Here is a 15,948-nt window from a genome sequence, read left to right as displayed (position 1 = left end):
CACTTTCAGAGATGCTCATTTACCTACTCCAGAAGTACCTACTCTTATTCAATAGCAGCTCTTGGTACCTCTGTACACTGATCATACACTGTGCTGTGGGGCAGTGTGGGTTTGCTGCCCTTTTCATCACCAGAATGGTACAATGGGGACTCAGTGTCATTATAAATTGAGTCTCTGAACTGAGCTGAGGATCTTTAGTGAAGCTCTTACTGGAAAAGCCACAGAATCTTATTGTACTTGAGAAGATGAGGCCCAGTTCTCATTTACACCAGTCAGGGCCATGCTCTGTCATTCTGCTGCTGGCTGGTGCCTTGCTCAGGCTACATGAGTGCAGTGGAGGTATTGTGCTCTGCCAGCACTGTGAGCAGAGAGCTCTGCTTTCCATCTACTTTGCACCCACTGTGCAACTAAAATGTGGTGAATGGAAGTAATGAATTCCCAAGGGAAAAGATTTATGGGTCTTCGCATCGGACTGATAGGGAGATGCCAAATGGAGACAGGTACATCCTTAGCTTCCAAGACCCGAAATACAAAGAGAAGCCCTATGTTGTATGTCACGAAACCCTCTCATAGACTCTGGATATTTGATTAATGGCCTAGTTCTCAAGAAAGGCATTTTGAGACCAAACTGTGGAATGCTAATCCCTGTGGTGTCGTTAGCAATCAGTTGGAAAGCAGTTCTGCCCATTTCTTCCAACAACCGCAGCCAATTTGGCCATCACAGCGATGTGTCATACTTGGAAGCCTGCACCTCCAATCCTTCCATCAACTTCTGAGTGGTTTGTATGGCAAACACACACATTTGACGTTAGGAATAGCTTACGAAACTAATGGCAGCAGTAGAAGCCAGGAAACAGGGCAGGGAGGGCTGCTTTTACTGTATAAGACCCTGTTCTTGTTCCAGTACAAGTTTGTCTCTCCCAGTTTTAAAGCTCTGCTCAAGACATTCTGTTTCTGTACAAACCTCTTGCACCACCGTGCAGCAAACTCCTAAGGTGAAGAGCTGCTCTGGTTTTAAACCTCTTCTCCAGCTCCTGTTCCCTTCCGTGCACACACATTTCTACCTGGTTTTCTACATGTTGCTGTCTAACACGGGCACAACAGCTGGAATCATTCCTGCATTCAGCCTTCAAGCTTGAATTAGTTTCTAACTTCATTCTGCTTGACCTGTCCTCGTGCCACCCAGTTTTTCTCTAGGCTGTGTCACCCCATCTTTATCTCGTGGCATTCTGCTAATGGAAGCAGGGAGAATGGTGTTGATTTTTTGAGGTGTTGCTTCGTTCTTCCCCTTCCTCCCACTACCTGCTCCCTCCCTGATAAAGTACATATTTACCAAAAGGAGCTGGGAAAAAAAAGGCACCAGGAGAGTTGGTGATGATTGAATCCATCTACCTTGGAATTGCTGTTTGGCAATCAGGCTTGAAGTGCAGTTGGACATTATCCTTTCCATTTCATGGAATCATAGAATCATGGAATGGTTTGGGTTGGAAGGGACCTTAAAGCTCATCCAGTTCCAACCCCCCTATCAGGGGCAGGGACACCACACACCAAACCACGTCACTTAAGGCCTCATCCAACCTGGCCTTGAACACTGCCAGGGATGGGGCATTTACCACTTCCCTGGGCACCCTGTGCCAGTGCCTCAGCACCCTCACAGGGAAGAGCTTCTTCCTTATCTCCAACCTGAACTCCCCCTGTTTCAGTCTGAACCCATCACCCCTTGTCCTATCACTCCAGAGAAGGGAAATGGAGCTGGTGAAGAGTCTGGAGAATGAATCTTATGAGGAACATCTGAGGGAGAAGAGAAGGCTTAGGGGCAACCTTATCACTCTACACTACTCCTTGACAGGAGGTTGTAGTAATGTGGGGTCAGTCTCTTCTCCGAACAAGCCATAGGACAAGAGGAACCGGCCTCAAGCAGCATCAGGGCAGGTTTAGATGGAGCTGAGGAACAATTCCTGCCCCAGAGGGTGCTCAGGCATTGGAACAGGCTGCCCAGGGCAGGGCTGCAGGCACTGTCCCTGCAAGTGTTCACACACCCTCAGTGCCATGGGTTAGTGATGGATTGGCAGTGGTGGGGACCGGTTGGATTTGATGAGCTTAAAGGTCTTTTCCAACCTGGCTGAGTCCATGATTCCATGACTCCGGCATTGTCATGGATAACGTTGCCCCTGAGTGCCTGCGCACTGATTTCAGGTGCATTATTGGGAGATAGGGGACAGAAGGGAGAAGACTCCAAAAAGCAAGGCTTTCCTATTGGCAGTGTATGCAGGCTTTGCCTGTAGCATCTGGCAGTGGTTCTCTCTTGCAATAATGTTAATTAAGAAATTAATCTTTCCTTGTTGGCCTTGTCTGATCAGAGCAGCACAATCCAGTCAGTCCAGAGGGAGGTGGAAATCAGGAGATGGTGGCTGCTGTAATTCTCCTTCCTGAAACAGCTGAGGGTTTCACAAGTTGCCTTGCTCTTACCTGTGCCTACAATGCAGATGCTCATTCTTGGGTGTTTTTCAGAATAAAAGAGTACGTGAAGTTATTTAAGCTTTACTTTAACTTACTCAACCTTTTTGGTTTCACTTGTGGCACCCAAACCCTCTTAGATCCCTGCTCTGAAAGGCTCCTTTGGCTGCTGAAATCTGAGTGTTTCTGACATATCTGTAATGTCAGGAACAAAGAATCTGTTGAGCAGGAGGGGCAGAGCCAGCTTTCAGTTTCAGCCTAATCTAATCAGCCTAGCAGTGCTTCTCAGTTTATATCTGTTTATGTGCATTCTGATACGCTGCTTATCAGCACAGCTTTGTTACACTTGAGGTACCATTTTTTTTGTGTGCAATAAAGCAAATGTGTGCAATTTCCTTTGTTTTTATTGAGGCCTGTTTGCTGAGAGAGATTCCACGCAATCTCTCTCACCTTTTCTTCTAGTGGCTGAGATTACAGAGCTATGTTGGCTCTTAGGCTGAGCTCTTGTTTTCTTAGAAGGGAATAGGCCTCACTTATGAGATGCTAATAGAAAGCAGAGTGTGATTTGTCAAGGTTCCAGCATGGGCTGGGACCCCTTCCACTGGAGCAGCTTGCTCCAAGCCCCTGTGTTCAACCTGGCCTTGAACACTGCCAGCGATGGGGCAGCCACAGCTTCTCTGTTCAATCCATCCCCGTGTCCCATCACCTTCACAGGGAAGAGCTTCTGCCTTATCTCCAACCTGAACTTCCCCTGTTTCAGTCTGAACCCATCACCCCTTGTCCTATCCCTACAGTCCCTGATGAATACCATGCAGTCATTGGCACTTGGATTAAATACAGAGAACAGAGGTATCTTTAAAGGAGGAATCCCCATCCTGCTCCTTTGGCTTTATGACCTGTGTGAACTGCACATCCTCTGAAGGTCCATGTATGCTGAGGAGGCTGGAAGTTACCTGCAGTGTCTTGTGCAGGACAGTTGTTATTCCTGATTCCATCACTGATTTTGATGCATGTGTTATATCCATCATGGTAACCGATCAAACCCAAGCAGCACTCCCTGTCAAGAGCTCATGGGTATATTGGACGGAAGAAGGGACTGACGAATTACTCTGTTCATGAGCAGGCCACCATGGTGTAAGTATTTCATTCCAGGATTTGCCAGCAGACTCTTAGGGGTTTTATATTCCAGAAGACAAAATGCAGTTGGTAGGAATGAATAGCAGAGTTATTCCCGATGCCATTTCATTCTAGGCGATATCCTGTTAAATATTTAAAACAATGCACCCACCAAGAGTGGGAACTCCTCTGAAGTTTAAACCACTGAATAATGACCATTGGCAGAGTGATTGATTTCACAAAAGCTGACTTCCTGAGTGCTTTTATCATATCGGGGTCAGGTTATCTGTGCCAGCCCAAAATTCAGATATGAGCTTTGCCATAGTTTGGCGTGTAGATATGGACTTAGTCAAGAAAACTCCTGTCAAGTGTTTCCCACACCTCCAGCAAGATATAAAAGTTGAAGGACTCTGGGCTTTTCCTGCATTCTTCCTTTCTGCAGCCTCTTGGTCTTATCTGGAGGAAAATGAACGGGCTTGTGAGTATATTCATTTTTGAACTTGTGTTAGAAAATGTTCCTTCTTTCTGAAAGCAAAAGGATAGAGAAGATGATGCTCAAGTACGTGGTACAGTGTTGGGGCTAATGGGATCTGTGTATTGTTTCCTTGGGTTGTTTCATGGGGAACTTGCATTTCGGGGGGGCACATTAATCCCCTTGAAGGCAGTGGAAGCATCATTTGTGCAGAACTTGGCTGTAATTCAGAAGGGGGATTTAGTTATCGTTTCACAGCTGTGGTTGTAGAGGCAAATTAAGAAGAAACACGGCATCAAGGAGGGACTTTGAGTTATCATTGTGCTTTATCAGTTGCAGGCAAAAGAGAGCTTAATAGTAAGAACTGAAGACTTGTTTTCAGCTAATACATGTGTTAATTGGGGGATTTTGCAAACTGATGTTACTTCCCTCTCTTCCTGAACTGGGGTTTTTATGGCACTCTCTGATGTGTTCCTCTCACAGGCTGCAGTCCTTGTCTTGCTGGGAGTCTTCTGGACTCAGACTTCAGCACTGGACGTAAGTAGAACGGGAAGCCTTGTAGTGCATGTACTCATTTAACATGTATTGGGTCCTGGGCAGGGGGGGAAGATAATAGGAGGAAAAGCACGGAAGAAACCAACAGGGTACTTATGGCCAAGTGTAGAGAAAAACAGCATTTCCAATCATATAAGCCAAAGAGGCAGCTCTATGCTAGTGCATAGTAACAAGAAATGTGTTGGGGTGTGGATTAGAATCATAGAATCATAGAATAGTTAGGGTTGGAAAGGACCTTAAGATCATCAAGTTCCAACCCCCCTGCCATGGATTCCCTTAGCTGAAGCTGCAGCAGTCTCCTGCTAGTACTGCTAGTACACATAGGGACTGGGATGCCCTGTGGTGGTGTTCCTGAGCCTGCAGTGGGAGCCTGTCCCCTCCTTTCTCACTCTGGCACACTCATGCACAATTAATCTCAACCTCAAGAGCCTCCTGAGACTGCTGTAGGGTTGTGAAGGGACTTACTGTTTACATAAAGCATTGGTACTTGGTTTTATTGCCCCTTTCAAAGCTGCAAGCAGATGATGACCAATGATTTTGTGTGTTCTACCAAAGACCTTTGTCCTGCAAGAACCTGAAAATAGCTATGTCACTGGGACGATGACTATCGACAATGAGAACAGGCTTGCTGATGTCCATGTCCGTTCTGGCTTGTACTCCTCTGATACCATTTTTGACTACTCACGTGTAAGTAAACCAAAGAATCTGCCTTAACTTGAGTTTTTAAACTTAGAAATCATTTTAGAGCACTCTCATCATAAGTTGTCCTGAAACATGATTTATTTGAAGACTCCTTTTGGGCCACCTCTTTGTTTCACCCGTTCGACTCATAATGAAACCTGTGGTGGCAGCTTGGGATGGTGAGAAGGATGCCTCTGACCTCCATGAGGTCAGTGCAGAATGGGCTTCCATCACCCTTGTGTAGCAAGGCTATTGGGAAAGATCCTTCCAGCCTTATGGACAGACATCAGCTTAGGCAGGCTGCTTCCATTCCCCAAAGGGGCACATTCATTCCACGGTAGTAGCCTGTGTACCCCCTTTGTATTTCTTCTAGGTTGTCCTAAAGCATTAGGTAATCAGCTAATATTAGTGGTGGCCTTTAATTCATGAACTCCATTGTTTTAATCACAGGGGTACATTGCAACAAGGCTGTTCTCACGGAATGCCTGCTTCATCATGAAGATGAACAAGGAAGAAATCCCCGAGCTGGAAGAAATCGGACGCCAGGCCTTTGAGAGACAGGTAACTACAGTAAACCCATGCAGGAAAGGCTGCTGTCAGAGTTGTGGGGTGTGACATTAGGGACTGTAGTGACAAGACAAGGGGCAATGGGTTAAAACTTAAACAGGGGAAGTTTAGATTGGATGTAAGGAAGAAGTTCTTTACTGTAAGGGTGGTGAGGCACTGGAATGGGCTGCCCAGGGCGGCTGTGAATGCTCCATCCCTGGTGATGTTCAAGGCCAGGTTGGACAGAGCCTTGGGTGCCATGGTTTAGTGTGAGGTGTCCCTGCCCACGGCAGGGGGGTTGGAACTGGATGATCTTAAGGTCCTTTCCAACCCAAACCATTCTATGATTCTATGACAGCAGCCCTGTGCTCTGCCTTTGAGAGCTGCTGTCCTTAGGAATGGCTTTTCCGTTCCCAAGATGATGAAGGCAATCTGACAAGATGGAACTGGAAGGGAATGTCAGGTAGAACGTTCTTTTCAGGTTATGAGCAGTCTTGGCAGCCCCATACAGGGTTTTGTAGTGACTTGGCATTGGGACTAAAACTGCAACATCCCCTATGATTTGGGGGTGATCACAGTTTAGGCTGGCTTTCCCTTGGGTTCTGGACTGTCTGATGTTACAGTACAGCACATTTACAGCAAAACTTAGTGGCAGCTAGCAGAACTTGTTGTGGCAGCAATGCAGCTCCAATTTGCTATCTTGGCAGTTAATATCTAGTGATATTGCTCCTGATGAGACTGAAAATACTTCTTTTCCTCTAAAAGTCTGTAGCTTCTTTTGCTACTGCTTTGTGTGAGGTGAAGGAAGGGGATTTTAGATTTGGGGCCCTAGAATGAACCCAAAGCTACATTGCTGATGGTGTCTAACGCTTTCCTTTTAGGCTATGAGAAGAGTGTACTCACCAAACAATGTGTGGGTACAGTTCCAACCTGGCAATTCCATGTTTGGGCGTGCCAGAGACTGGCTTGTCTATGGTAGACCCATTGAGCAGCTCTGCTCAGGTCTGCCTCTCTACCAGCTTGAAAGCACCAGAGGTAAGTTCCAAGATCAGAACGTGATGTTCCTGTTACAGCCCATAAACACCTTTCTGTCCTTCCAAACTAAGTTCAAATGATACCTTTGGGGCGGGAATATGTTGTTCTGCTTTAGAGAGGAGGAGTAAACTACGCAATAGGATTGAAAGGGGAAGGCTCTGGGATGCTTACATCTGAAACCCTGTTCCAAAGCAGTTTGCCTGGTGTTAGAAGGAGCCACTGTGTGGCAGCTGTACCCAGTTGATGCCTCAGCAATACAATAGTCCCACATGGAATGTACTGTATGGTATATGCTACCTATGCAGGCTATGGGAAAGGTGGAGCACAAAGGTGATGCAAAGCTGTACAGACATTTCCTCCCTTTGAGCTACACCATAAAGCACTTTACACAGTATCCATCAAGACCAATAGGAGCCTCAAACAGACCCATCATTGGGGATTGAATTTGTGTGGTAGGCAGGCTTTTCCTCACTGGATACAGGGATCTTGTCACTCAATATCTTCATTTGCTTGTTCCTTTCAGCAAGACCAGATGCCAATGGCTGTGCCAGTGCTGGAATTCCAAGCATTCTGGGCATGAAGATCTGCGAAAGGATCAATTAATCTGCATCCTGACCATTCTGCTGCATGGAAACACCTTGTTTCTTTGCATGCTTTTGTGATGGTAGCCACATTCTCCAATTGGAACAAAACGGGGTGCTAGACTCAACTTGCCTATCCAAAGCTTTGAGCTCGGCAAACCTCTGATATACAAATAAAGATAATGCAGTAATTAAAGCACTTTGTCTGTTGTCTTCATTGAATCATGGAATGGTTTGGGTTGGAAGGGACCTTAACATCATCCAGTTCCACAGTCTGGGACGCCTTCCACTAGAGCAGGTTCCCTTTGGTGCATTCCTATGCTCAGGCTGCAACACAACCTGGGCATTGGGTATGCTTCGTGTCAATGAAGAAACAGTCCTGGGATAGTTGTTTCCAGTGGAGAACTTCCCTTTGGAATCAGCACCCAGCTCCTTCAGGTGCTGACTCACCTTATTGCTGTAGGGGGGATAGCAAATGTCAATAGAGACAAAGGGATGAGCAGAGCCAGGTTACCAACACGTGTAAAGCAGCTTGAGATCTGAGGCCAGTGACCATGGGATGGGGACAGGAGCAATGGGTTAGGGAGCTGCTTGTTCAGGCCCTTTTCACACCCTCATAGAGGAGACTGTCCCCATCCTAAATATCTTATACCACAGAATGACATTATCCCTTCATACAACACCAGTGTACATAGAGCCGTGCCCACTTGCTTCACATACATTAAGGAGTAGTTTGTGTCAGGAGCTGACCATAGGGCAAGCTGAGGCTCTGCTGGTAGAGCTCAGGGAATGGTCCCATTGACACATCCTTTTCATGGTGCTTGGAAGGAGTTTGGGGCTAAAGATTCAGTTTCTTGGAGCCTTCAAAGGAACTGTTGGAACAAGGCCAGAGGAGGCCACGAGGATGCTCAGGGGACTGGAGCAGCTCCTGTATGGAGCCAGGCTGAGAACACTGGGGCTGGAGAAGAGAAGCTGCATGGAGACCTCAGAGCAGCTTCCAGTGTCTGAAGGGGGCCTATAGGGATGCTGGGGAGGGACTCTTCATTTGGGACTGTAGTGGTAGGACAAGGAGTAACGGGTTCAAACTGAAACAGGGAGGTTTAGATTGGCTATAAGGAAGAAGTTCTTTCCTGTGAGGGTGGTGAGGCACGGGAATGGGTTGCCCAGGGAGGTTGTGAATGCTCCATCCCTGGCAGTGTTCAAGGCCAGGTTGAACGAAGCCTTGCGTGGCATGGTTTAGTGTGAGGTGTCCCTGCCCATGGCAGGGGGGTTGGAACTGGATGATCTTAAGGTCCTTTCCGATCCAAACCATTCTATGATTCTATGATTCCTAGGGAGGAAACTGGCCCCATGTCTGCGCTTTGTTATTTTCACATAAACCTCCTGATTAAATCATCTGCTCTTTGTTAAAGGAGCATTTTATGATGGGGTGAAACCGTTCCTTCAGGTTGGATTCACAACAGGCTGCAGGTTCCTGGGGATCCAGAGAATGTCTGTGGAGAGTCACACTTTGGTGATTGAAAGCAGGAATACTCGTGTGTGACTGCAGGATGCAGGGGATCTGCTTGAGTCGTGTTTGGAATGGGAGCTTGCTGATGGGGAAACGAAACCAGGAGCTGTAGTTGTGATGCCCTTGGCTGGTGCTCGGTGGCTGTGAAACACCTCGAAGCACTCAGAGCACTGCTTGGCAAGTGGAATCACGGGGGGGTGACTTTGCTGCTTTGATGCTATCAATGGGAAACCAAAGCATAATCTTACTGTATGTGGTTTGACTGCTGTCATGCAAGGAGGCAGGAATTCAGTGCAGCTCTTCAGTCCCATAGATCCTTTGCTGTAGTTTGAATTCCATCAAAATGAGAAGCGTATTTGAGCTCTTAGATGTTTTGTTTAAAAAGCATTGCATATACATCTCACCCATAAGCTTTCAGTGTTGACTGCCTGTTAATTTTAAGGGCAGTGTCACAAGCTCAGTGGGTTTGCACTCAATGCTGAGCAAACAGCTCTACAAAGAGCAACTGAAACAAGCCTCAGTACCTCATATCTGCCCTTTAGTTTTGTTTGAGCTGGGAGGTAATGTTTCTGTGCTTCGTGTACTCAAGCATGGAAGAAGATAGTTTCTAGCTTTTACTCTAGCTCACAATCTCCCTGTATCAGCCAGGCCTGCCAGCAGTACAGTTGTTTATTGTTCGATTAGCAATTCTTCCATCCACTCCCATGGCATTCCAATGCCAAGCTGCACAGATACAGGGAACTGCTGTGGATGGAGCGCCCTGAAGGCACATCTGTTGTGATGTGATGAGTCTTTTGGGGTACAGCTCACACAAAGAAAAGGAAGCACCATATTCCACATGGCCCCTGTGTCCATGCTCTTCTTCCTCTGTTTTTCAGAGGGTGGCCTTTTTTCCATTTGATACTGTAGTTTGTCAGTGCTATTTCCTACTGTGCTCATTCTTTGCTGGCTGTGCCACAGTTTATGTGTTTTACATGCCTGTCTTAGACTATAAGGAATCTCTTCTTACCTTGCAAGGTGATGGATATTGTCACTCCACTGAAGAGAAAGCAATGAAGCAGCAAGAGGTGAAGTGCCCCTGAAGATATGGTCCATCTCTTGCCTTAAATAACTGTAGTCTGAAAACGTTGTCAATCTTCAAACCTTTGCCTTTCACCAAAGGGTCTGCATTGAAAGTTCATGATCTGAAGGAGTTATAGAGCTTCCATTTCATTCCTCAGTTACCTGAGATGTTGTATATAGTATGAAGCATCTGGTGCCATAGAGCTCATTAGGTATCGGTAGCTTTACGGGTCCTCTATTGGGAAGGTTCTTTCTACATTGTGCTCCATGAGATTTCCCACTGGAATGGATGGAATATTCCCACTGACTTCCATGGGAGGACTGCAGCCACTTCCCAAGTGGAGAGCAGCCAGCGGCTGTTTCAGAAACAAAGGGAGAGGGAGAGTTATGTTGAGGGTCAACAAAGCAAAGCGCTTATCCTAATAACTGCCCAAGGTTAATGTGCAGAGGGGATAAGGTGAGGCTTTATTAGCCTTGAGTGTAAGATCAACACCTTGGAAACAGCACAGGAACTGGTGTGTGTGCATCAGGAGAGGGGCAGGTCTGTGGTGATCCCCCAAGGGCTGGAACACAGCTCCAATCACAGCAGGGAAGGAAGGAGCCAGTGCATGTGCACTGACAGCTTTTGTAGGTTAAACCGGTGTTTATCCCGGGGTGGGATATCAGAATAATGCTGATTATTTGCTCCCAGCTTTCTAAAAGGTGTTTCAAGGCATTCCTGGCATCCCAGCAATGGTATCATCGGATGCACACTGACAGGCAGCTAAAACAGCTCAAGCATTCGGGGAGGGCAGAATTAGCACACATTCCAGTCACATCTCCAGCTCTGCTGCAGTTAACCTTTCTGGATCCTCACACGTATCAGTGGGCAGGAAGCCTCTGTGGTCCCTCACTGCCAAGGACATCACCAAACCCATTGATGGAGAACCCCCCCAAGTTTCTCAGTGTACAAAATCATGTACCAAGATTGGGGTGTGATACCTTTGGCAGCTGTGGCAAGTTTAAAATCAGAGCTCAACATGGAAACTCTGACCCTGGTGAGCAATAGCGTTTGGATGAGGCTGCTTCTGCAGGTATCTTGTCTGATACAGGAAAAGAAGTCCTCCAGCTTGCAGCAGGTCATGAAAGGGAACAGCTATTGATAATAGCAAATTGTCCATTAGAGCAAGGATTTCCATTAGAGGAGACAAGATGAAGTCAAACTGGAGGATCACACCTGAGATCGAAACAAGAATTGTGTGGACTGGGCTGGCAAGGCCATAATGGGAATGAGTGTCCGCTGGTCTAGGGCTTCCCACCTTTTAGTACTAACAACGAGGAGGAAGAAACACATTGCCTTGAGTTTAGAAGATAAAGCCCTGCTTCTTGAGTGTGCCTCTAAGCACTCAGGAGCAAACTGCTGTGCTTGAGCACTGAGATCCATGAGCAAGAAGAAAAGAGGATGCAAAAGGGAAGGACTTTCTCAAACCCTCAGATAGGAGGTTATTTTCTGGAGGAAGATGAGCTGGGTTTTGAGCAATTCCTTGTTCAAACCAAGGAAAATTTGGCTATACAGCTTTTCCAAGGCCTATAACCCAGCCCTTGCCACGGAGCTGAGAACCGGCCGTGATTTCATCCACCACTAGATGGCAAACGGCTCCAGTAACCTCCGCATTGGGTCCTCGCTGCAGCCTGAGCCGAGGGCTGTTGAGTGAGATCTCGCTGTTGTTAAGCCGGTAAAAACACCGGGTAGAAACAAACCGTAACTCAAACCTAATATACATAGGATCATAGAATCATAGACTGGTTTGGGTTGGAAAGGACCTTAAGATCATCCAGTTCCAATCCCCTGCCATGGAGACACCTCACACTAAACCGTGCCACCCAAGGCTCTGTCCAACCTGCCCTTGAACACTGCCAGAGATGGAGCATTCACAGCTTCCCTGGGGAACCCATTCCAGTGCCTCACCACCCTCACAGTAAAGAATTTCCTCCTTATATCCAATCTAAACTTCCCCTGTTTAAGTTTTAACCCGTTACCCCTTGTCCTGTCACTACAGTCCCTAATGAAGAGTCCATCCCCAGCATCCCTATATGCCCCCCTTCAGATACTGGAGGGCTGCTATGAGGTGAACATTCATGCTATGACATAAACCTCTGTCAACCCGAGACCTGTTCCCCAGGATGTAAAAGAGGAGCCAGGATGAGGATGGTTAGAATCGTTTATCTCACATTCCCAAAGCAGTGGAGTGTTTGTTCTCATGTGTAATGGTGCCCCATTTGGTGACGAACTGAACTCTCTTTCAACCCCTTCGTATTTGTTGTTTTTAATCTTTAATGTACAGTTCCATTATCGAATGAGCCATTGTCAAAGATGGTTTCTTCACCAAATATTTCAAAGAGCTTTAAGAACACGAATAGCAAAGATGCACGAATGAGTGAAACCTTTTCCCTTTCGGACAAGGGATACAGCAACACCTGAACGATCCATCTGACAAACAGCCATCACGCACTGACCATGAGCACAGGTAAGGGGTGAAGCCCCGGCTCTCCTGTGCTCCTCTTATCTCTCCTTATCACAATCCCATTGCCACCATGGGAAACTGAACCAGCTTCATCTGCCTCTGCCAGTCCTGCTTAGCCAGGCTCCTCCCTCAGGCAGGAATAACCCAGCAGGGAATGATGTGCTCTTGGCTCCTTGTTTGGGGTGGGGTGGTTTGGAAGGGAAGCCTTGCAGGCAGGTCCTGCTGCTCTTAGCACCCATCATGGCCACATCTTCTGCTGGTTTTAGCATCTTTCTCCCTATTCTGCAAGTTCTTTTCTTTGCTTTCTCTCAGCTCAGCACGAGGCAGCCAGACTCAGGTGATTTGGCAGTTCCCATTTCACTTCATCTTTTGAGGGTGTCTATAAAGAGAGGAAGGTGATTCAGGCCTTCTGAATGGGGGCCTCGGGTTGTTCCAGCCCATTCTTGTTGGGTGGAAAAGCGGATGTAGCATAAAGCAGATCCTTTTGTGTCTATGCTGAGTGGAGAAAGCATCACTCCGTAATTGCCAGTGCTCAGATGGGAGCTGATGTGCAGATATAGAGGAGGGCAGAGGGGTAAAGCAGGACAATGAGTCTTTCTGAGGGGGTTCCTTAGATAGCTCCCAGGGCAGCCCAGACTACAAAGGTATCCAAGGCCTGTTTGCAGGCTCTTAATCCTGCCTGGCACTTCCCAGGTAGGACATGGTCCATCCACCCTTCCCATATGTATCCCGATAGTCACGATGCCAGCTGCTGGGAGTTTCCCCTCTCTCCCACTGGTCCCATTGTACAGATGGTCACGTAAGGACTGTTAAGCATTTAGAAATGCATAGGGACATCAAGGCTCGAGCCAATCACCTTTTCCATTCCCTGTGATGGGAAGCAGAGGCTGTTTTCACCTAAAGAAGCTCTCTGACGCCGAAGTTTGCCCTGAGCACACGGGGAGGTGTTTGACAGCAGCACATTAAGCAATGTCCCCCCTGGGTGCAACATACTGAGAGCTGAGCCAGAGCACTCTGCCACTCATTCCAGATAAGTTGAGCCCTTTAACACCAGGGCCTGCGAGGGGCTTGTTCCATGCTCTCAATGAGATAAGCTGCCATCCACGCTTCACAGGACACTCCTATCTGCCAAGCTGCTCTGGGGGAGAGCTGGGAGATGTGCAGCATGATCTAAAGCATGTTACAGACCGCCCCCCAATCCCAAATGTGGGGGGGGGATGCTAGTTAAAAAGTGAGGAACTTCCAAAGGGATGGGATCCTTCAGACAGGGCAATAGCTCTGCATAGCTTACAGATGTTAAACAGCTGTGAAGGAGAGAACAGCGCACCAAGAATGGTAGAGCTGGCACTGCTAGGGTCTAAAGAGTGGGGGATTGATGCAAAAGCCTCCAATTAAGATGTATTTTCATGCTCCTGAGCCTCACAAGTGTTAATGCAGTCTAAATAGAGCGTGTATACATACACTAAACCTCTGATTGATGTGGCAGCTAAACAGTGTGTGCATCAATAGGGTGACTTTCCTGGCTGGAAAGGTGTTTGAATAGAGCTGTTAGCCCTCGGCTCTCATTTCCCTGCCTCTTGTCATTGGTAATGAGTGTTCTAAGCATCCTTAAACAGGGCTGCAGACTAAGAGGACCAGACCAGATTCTGAACGAAAAGCCAAAAATTAATGAGGAGTTCTATATAGTTCCCCTTAAATATGTGGGTATAGATATAGGTATATGGAAAAGACAAGATTGATATTCAGTTGCATGGCAAACATGAATGAGGCTGCTGACAACCTTCATTTACCCAGTCTAATTGCAAGCATCAAGTTACAGACACTGCAATGTACTACATTTAAATCTATTTAAATCTTTGCATTTTTAAGGCTGTGCTTAAGCATTATTTTCCCTGAATTTCTACTGTTACATGGAAGTTGCTTTCCCCTTTTGATCCCAACCCTAACACCAAATGAACAGCAGATATTAGACCAGCCTGTCTAATTTCTCCTCTTGCTGTGGCTACAAGCTGTTTGCCTTTGCTATCAGCATCTCGTGCTGAGACATTGACTAACGCTGCCAGAAAATACTCCATCAGTCAGGTTTTCAATTGACCCATTTCAAGTCCTTGATCAGGATCATCAATAGGATAATACCTGGTGAAAGAGCCTGTTTTCTTCCAACCCATTGCTCAAGACTGAGAATCCATCCTAAAATCCAAGGGTGAGATGCATTTAGTAACCATTCCCATTTGTTGTGTTAGGGCTGTGGGAGCATTTAAATGGAGCTCATTAAGGGAAAGAATGATCTTCCTCAACCAGCCCACTTGGACCCAGAGCTGACAGAGGAAGAGGAACGATGCTGGAGGGTGCTGTGAAGCTTTATATTCCTGCCTTGCTTTTGTCAGTGTCACTGAAGCTGCTCCGAGGAGTTGAACACCCGCAGGAATCCCGGAGCTCCACGGGATAACTACATGAGGAGAGAAGGAATTCCAGAAATGTCAAATTCAAACTTTCTCTTGACCTTTCCCTATGTGATAAGGAGCCTGCAGAGTCCAGCTCCTGGGGGGGAAGCAGCGTGCCTACGCTACTGTTCATTAGCCCTACAGTGCGGTCGCATCTATGCCAAGGTCTCTAATAGCAATGAGCTGATTTTGACCACATCCCAACAGGTTTGTATGGCCAGATTGAGTTAATAAATGATGTGACCTTTAGGGATACTGGTTTTGAAATGGACTTTTACTATTCAGGCCTCCGTCTGCACAGGGGCATGTACCAAGATAATGGTTGTGAAGGCAAACCAAGAGATTTCTTGAGACACCTCCCATCCTATCAATGATATAGACAAATATTTAATTATTTAGCTCTTTTGGAAACACTTGTGCTTAATGTAAATGTGTCTATTGCCTGTGTTAATTCACTTTGAGGCCTAGAAGGAAAAGGCACAGGTTAAATGCTGGAATATGCAGAAGCAAGCAGCAGCCCAGTCACACTACGAGCTCTTCCCAATAACTGCTTGGGGAAGGAGCACACAGGGACAGTGAGGCCATGAGCTGGCAGTGAATTTGCTGCACACGGATGACAGGGCACTGACAGGAAGGCAATGTCCAGTGATTTCCAGCTCTTTGCTTTCTCTTTCAGTCTCTCAGGCTTTGTGCTGGCTTCAAAATCTCTGTTTACCCTTATGTATCGGTACTGCCGCGTGGCCATTGACTCGCAGCTCAGACCAGGTTGCACAAGTGCAGATGCACTCCCTTCCTATACCCTTAGAGCTTCTGCCACCTCAGTAGGAGAAAAGGAGAGAGAAAAGGGAATCACCAGGAGCAGTGCAGGGAGTTTTGGTGTTCTGCTTGTCAGAGTGACCCTATCCTTTCCACTTGCCTGGAAATAGCGGATGAAGAAGATGTGCTGGGGCTTTCCCATATAAAGCTATTGCTGCGCATCTCAGTG

At 46.9% G+C, this 15,948-nt stretch overlaps 1 protein-coding gene across 1 annotated transcript; it reads left to right on the top strand.

The window, feature by feature from the left end:
- The first annotated feature begins 3,986 nt into the window (after positions 1 to 3,986).
- Positions 3,987 to 7,639, top strand: GKN2 (gastrokine 2). Its single transcript, XM_061348156.1, has 6 exons — positions 3,987 to 4,051; positions 4,529 to 4,582; positions 5,156 to 5,287; positions 5,732 to 5,842; positions 6,709 to 6,862; positions 7,386 to 7,639. Exons 1-6 carry the CDS (start codon positions 4,040 to 4,042, stop codon positions 7,463 to 7,465), a joined length of 543 nt encoding a protein of 180 aa, XP_061204140.1. The 5' UTR covers positions 3,987 to 4,039; the 3' UTR covers positions 7,466 to 7,639.
- The last annotated feature ends 8,309 nt before the right edge of the window (positions 7,640 to 15,948 follow it).

This window comes from Neopsephotus bourkii, unplaced genomic scaffold, assembly GCF_033783945.1.
Source record: "Neopsephotus bourkii isolate Nb327-2 ecotype Australia unplaced genomic scaffold, CSIRO-AGI_Nbou_v1 NB_346, whole genome shotgun sequence".
Taxonomy (NCBI): domain Eukaryota; kingdom Metazoa; phylum Chordata; class Aves; order Psittaciformes; family Psittacidae; genus Neopsephotus; species Neopsephotus bourkii.
The sequence above is the reverse complement of the archived record's forward strand: the minus strand, read 5'-3'. Positions and strand labels throughout refer to the sequence as shown.